The sequence below is a fragment of the Alosa alosa genome, chromosome 22, assembly GCF_017589495.1.
Source record: "Alosa alosa isolate M-15738 ecotype Scorff River chromosome 22, AALO_Geno_1.1, whole genome shotgun sequence".
Classification (NCBI taxonomy): domain Eukaryota; kingdom Metazoa; phylum Chordata; class Actinopteri; order Clupeiformes; family Clupeidae; genus Alosa; species Alosa alosa.
The window spans coordinates 28,005,405-28,010,640 of NC_063210.1; the positions used below are offsets into that span (position 1 = coordinate 28,005,405).

Consider the following 5,236-nt stretch of genomic DNA (forward strand, 5'->3'; position numbering starts at 1 on the left):
TGTCCTGCAGCAGGAGCCACACAGCAGCAGCTTCTGTTGCGGCCCTGATGTGGCCCTGATGTGGACCTCAAGAGATAAGTGTGTCTCTTGTTTATGATGTACAGTAGGCCTCCTATGGTGCTGTAACTGACCTGCTGACTGTGTGTGTGTGTTTGGGGGGAAGGTCATCCTTTCTGATAGACTGTGTGTGTGTGCATGCGTCTGTAGGCCACTTCATGTTCCCTTGTAGCACAACTGCTATCTGTAGGAATTGTGTGTGTGTGTGTGTGTGCTACTTCATGGACTCCTATCTGTAGGAATTGTTATTCTTTCCCTATCTGACAGTTCCATGGTAAAAATGGTCTCACTTTTATTATAAACTTTCTAGAAAAACCCACACACGCTCACTGCTACAGCTGAATGTCGCGGTGCCCTTCTGCTGTTGTCTGCCATGTTGGTCCACCCACATGATCCGTGTGTGTCCGCCGTTAACATAAATACCGCGCGCCCGCCCTGCTAGGGGTTCCGTACGCACAGCTCACGCGCATCCCTTTGCAACTCTCCCGTCTCTCCATCGTCGACAGCTGCTGACCGACGGTAGGAGACTTTAACTAATACAGTATCTAACTAATCATACTGTAATCGGAGGTATGAGCTCCGTTACTCGTTTTATGATATCGATGCAATTAATCAGGCTTTGATCTCGACAGATGAGATTAGTTTTTGACTAGACTTGTGCATGGTATACCATTTACTATGTGAACTGTACAGGTAACATGGGCAGATGTGTTATATTGTGTGTGTGTGTGTGGAGGGGTTATCATCGAAAAGAGCAGCTTGTTGTATGGCATTTCTGTGGCATGTTGTATGGCATCCGTTTGAAATGCTGGTTATTGCGTAATTATGTCAATGATCGAGTAGGCGAACTGGGCACAGAGATTCTGGGCTAACTGTGGGATGACATAATCGCGCCTCTAAAACGGAGCTGAAGACGGCGCGCGGATGTGTGACAGTACTGTTAAACAGACGCTTTCTAAAGATACCTTCTCTAAGAGCGAGGCATGACCGCCGCGCATGTAGGCTCCGGGCCGGTAGGATATATTTAGTCTGTGGCTGAGGATGAGCATGAGGGGCTTTGATGATGTGCTTTCCCTGGGCACGTAAACATTTCTTTTGCAGAATGAAAGCCAGGCCCCCGACCCGCTCTGATAGGCTATGCCTGGGCCGGGGATATAATTCGCGCAGATTGGCTATCGTGCGCAACAAGTTTCTCAATATGAACTGCGCAAGTGCCTTTTAACACAGTGCCTTCTAAAACACACTGTCCGTAGGGTGGGACCGCTGCGGTAGAGAATAGAATGCCTCGTATATCAATATTTCATGTGATTGGCGGCAGATGTAGGTCTTCTGGTGCAGTTCACGCGCAATTATGCGCCGTTGCAGTATTACACGTAGCATCCCCCCCCCCATTTCTGTCTGAGTCAATTCATGACTTCGATCAGCATCCTCTGTCGTACGTGACTTCTCGTCCGCAAACTGCGCATGAAGGCCGCATGTGAGCTCCGTCACGTAAGCCAGTATTATTCCTCCTCCTGACCACCCCCATTGTCCTTCGTCATCCGCAAAAACACTCCTCTAGAAGCAGACTGGCCAATCGCAGGACATCACACTAGCATCCACCCCCGCCCTATTGTGTGCAATGTGGGTTTGTGTGCAGTGAGGGTTTGTTCTCATTGGTCAATGCTCTGGTAACGCATACTAAGGGAACTTCATCACTCAGGCGCACCTCCCGTCATTGGCGTTGTTTGATAAAACCGAGTAGACGCACATTTCCTCTGATTGCGAGTCATTCTTCCTCTTTCGCCCGACCTTGCATCTCTTCCGCCCCTCGCTTTGACTATCAAGTAAGTTTTCTCTTTATGTCAAATATTTGTACATTACTTATTTGCTTCTCTTGTCTTGTGTGTTGTTAAACATTGCTATTTTATGGGATATGGAGACGGTGAAAGTGATCTGTAATGAGTTTACATCATGTGCTTAAAAAACGTGACGCTTTTCCTCGGTATCCGGCACCAGCCGCTCCCTCCACAGTCGACTACAAGGTCACTCGATGCGACACCAAGGGCAGATGCGGAAATGTACAGTGGCCTGCTTTTCACTCGTGACAATTTCGTTCTCTTTAGATCTGACGTTAGCGGTTCTGCGGCTTTTATCGATATAAAAAACAACAAAAAAAACATGTCTGATCCGAAGAGACAGACTGAGCTCACGTACGCGTGGATAATCTCCCGTCACGGGGACGGACACTCCCCGCGCGCATGCTGTGATTAACCAGACCTGTACATTTAAAGGGCTCGGTAGATGGTTTCATTCTATAGTAGCCTAAATCAGCTGTGACTGTTCCGTGTGTTAGAGCGAGAGAAAGAGTGAGTGAATGAGCGAGTGTGTCTTCCCGTGTGTCTGTCTGTCTGTCAGGGTCGGTTGCTGATGCTGACGTTATCACCGGGGCTATTAGGTAATCGCGTGCTCGCAGACTAGACGGGTCCTCTGCGCCACTGGTCACGGATGCGGCTCGAGAGAGAGAGGGCCCGTGTCCCCCGAAGCGCTCGAACACCGTGTTCTCTGAAGGCTACTAGACTACACAAGCACGGAACGGCGCGACACATTGTCTGAGTGCTCGTCCTTGCTTCTGAAATAAGAGTGTAATTGTGAACCCCCCGCAGATCAGTCATCATGCCACACGCCTACCCGTTCCTGAGCAGCGAGCAGAAGAAGGAGCTGAGCGACATCGCTCAGAGGATTGTAGCCCCGGGAAAAGGCATCCTCGCCGCCGATGAGTCAACAGGTAAGGAACTCCATGTATCAACCCCGCAACACACACACACACACACACACACACACACACTGTGTCAGAGGGTCGTGACGGAGGGCCGCTAATGGCGCAGTCAGAGCTAACAGGTTGCTGTCTCTTTAAGATTGCGCCAGTGGAATGCTCAATTATTTGATAGCGGCCTGGTCACATGTTATGCCGCCAGTGAGTCAGCTGTGGCCAACTTTGGGCACGACCAAGTGCGGGCAGTGTGTGTGTGTGTGTGTGTGTTGCACCTCTGTATGAATGTTGCTGTGTGTATTTGTATGTGTTTTTTTTTTAAGCATGTAGCACGTGTATTGTGAGTTTGTGTGTGTATTGGAGTCTTTTCTGATTTTGAGTGGTGTGTGTGTGTGTGTGTGTGTGTTTAGATGCAGTGTGTGCTGCAGTATAAATCAATCTGTCCTGGGTGTTGTGGCCTGTAATCAATACACCGGGTCACCCCTTCACAGAACACACACACACACACACACACACACACACACACACACACACACACACACACACTGCAGTAGTAGTGGAACGTAGAAGTACATGATAAGAACACCATAACAATATATAATACACCATAACAATATATAATCCCATGATAACAGTACAACAATAGTAATGTTTGATAGTGGATGTTAAAATGGCCGACTGCACCTTAACGGTAATGCATGATCCCATGCTAACAGTACGACAGTAGTAATGTTTGATCATGTTTGATAGTGGATGTTAAAATGCCCGACTGCAGTGGGCTCTGGCCCAAGTGTGTGTCCGGTCGGGTCCATGCGGGGCCAGTGAGCTGGAGCGTGGTTCCGGCCGTGGGGGAACAGAACCACGGTTCCGATGGGCCAGCCCCCTCCCTGGCTGTGTCCGACGGTTCCGGTTTCTGCCGGTTCTGCAGAGCAACAGAACGTCTGAAAGAGTAGACTGCAGTTGGCATGGTAACCAAGCCTCCCTCTGTCTGGCCGTGTCCCAAACACAGGCAGCGTTGCTAAGCGCTTCCAGAGCATCAACGCGGAGAACACGGAGGAGAACCGGCGCCTGTACCGCCAGCTGCTCTTCACGGCCGACGACATCGAGCCCTGCATCGGCGGAGTCATCTTCTTCCACGAGACGCTCTACCAGAAGACGGACGACGGAAAGCCCTTCCCAGAGCTCATCAAGGACCGTGGCATGGTGGTGGGCATCAAGGTGGACAAGGGCGTCGTGCCCCTCGCCGGCACCAACGGAGAGACCACCACCCAGGGTGAGTTGAGACGCGCACACACACACACCACCACCCAGGGTGAGTTGAGACGCGCGCGCGCACACACACACACACACACACACACACACACACACCACCACCACCCAGGGTGAGTTGAGACGCACAGACACACGCACACACACACACACACACACACACACACACCACCACCACCCAGGGTGAGTTGAGACGCACAGACACACGCACACATACACACACACGCACGCGCGCGCGCGCACACACACACACACACATACACGCGCGCACACGCACACACACACATACACGCGCACATACACACACACGCGCACATACACGCGCACATACATACACGCGCGCACACGCACACACACACATACACGCACGCACACACACACACGCGCACATACACGCGCACATACACACACGCACACACACATACACGCACACATACACGCACACGCACACATACACACACGCGCGCACACATACACGCACACATACACACGCGCACGCACACACACACACACATACACGCACGCACACACACACACACACACACACACACACACACACACACACATACACATACAAGGGATTCGCGCGCACACACATACACAATTTCCACAAATAATTTCTGTTGCAATCGCAATATCTTGACATTTATAATGTAGGAACTTCAACATAAAAACTAACCAGCATAACAGAAAATAGAATTGAAAACCAACCAATCAACTGTACATCATTTAGGTCAGCTAAGTAGCCTGTCGGATAACGAGGCTACTTTAAGCCCAGTGCAAGTTGTCATACAATGTGTGCACCTAGCAGTAATCTTCAGAGACCGAGTGTGTGTGTGTGTGTGTGTGTGTGTGTGTTACACAATAACCCTCACTCCTACTGAGTCCTAATGATGAATTACTGTAGTAGGGAGACACCACCACCATGGCAACAATTTAATTAGCCATGCAAATAAATCACTGTTTTACACCCATTTACGAGGCTCAATGTATCTCCACACTTCATTGGTAGACTTCCGAGGGACCTGACATTTAAAAGTAGACATTGAGAACTTTGAAAAGCACTGGTAGTTTACTTACAAGACGCATTTATACAGACAGTATCTTCACGAAGTTTAGCTTGCAGCCATCTTGAATTTAGTCACGATAAGTCGAAAG

At 49.8% G+C, this 5,236-nt stretch overlaps 1 protein-coding gene across 2 annotated transcripts in view; it reads left to right on the forward strand.

Moving 5' to 3' along the window:
- The first annotated feature begins 426 nt into the window (after positions 1-426).
- aldoaa (aldolase a, fructose-bisphosphate, a) overlaps positions 427-5,236 on the forward strand; it is a 13,468-nt gene continuing 8,658 nt past the window's right edge. Inside the window, exons 1-3 of one of the 2 annotated variants that reach the window (XM_048233428.1) lie at positions 427-576; positions 2,703-2,824; positions 3,819-4,082. In XM_048233428.1, coding sequence (XP_048089385.1) covers positions 2,713-2,824; positions 3,819-4,082 — 376 coding nt within the window. In that variant the 5' untranslated portion in view covers positions 427-576; positions 2,703-2,712. Of the gene's footprint in view, positions 577-1,718; positions 1,884-2,702; positions 2,825-3,818; positions 4,083-5,236 lie in introns of those variants that run through there. The other variant, XM_048233427.1, reaches the window with a different exon arrangement.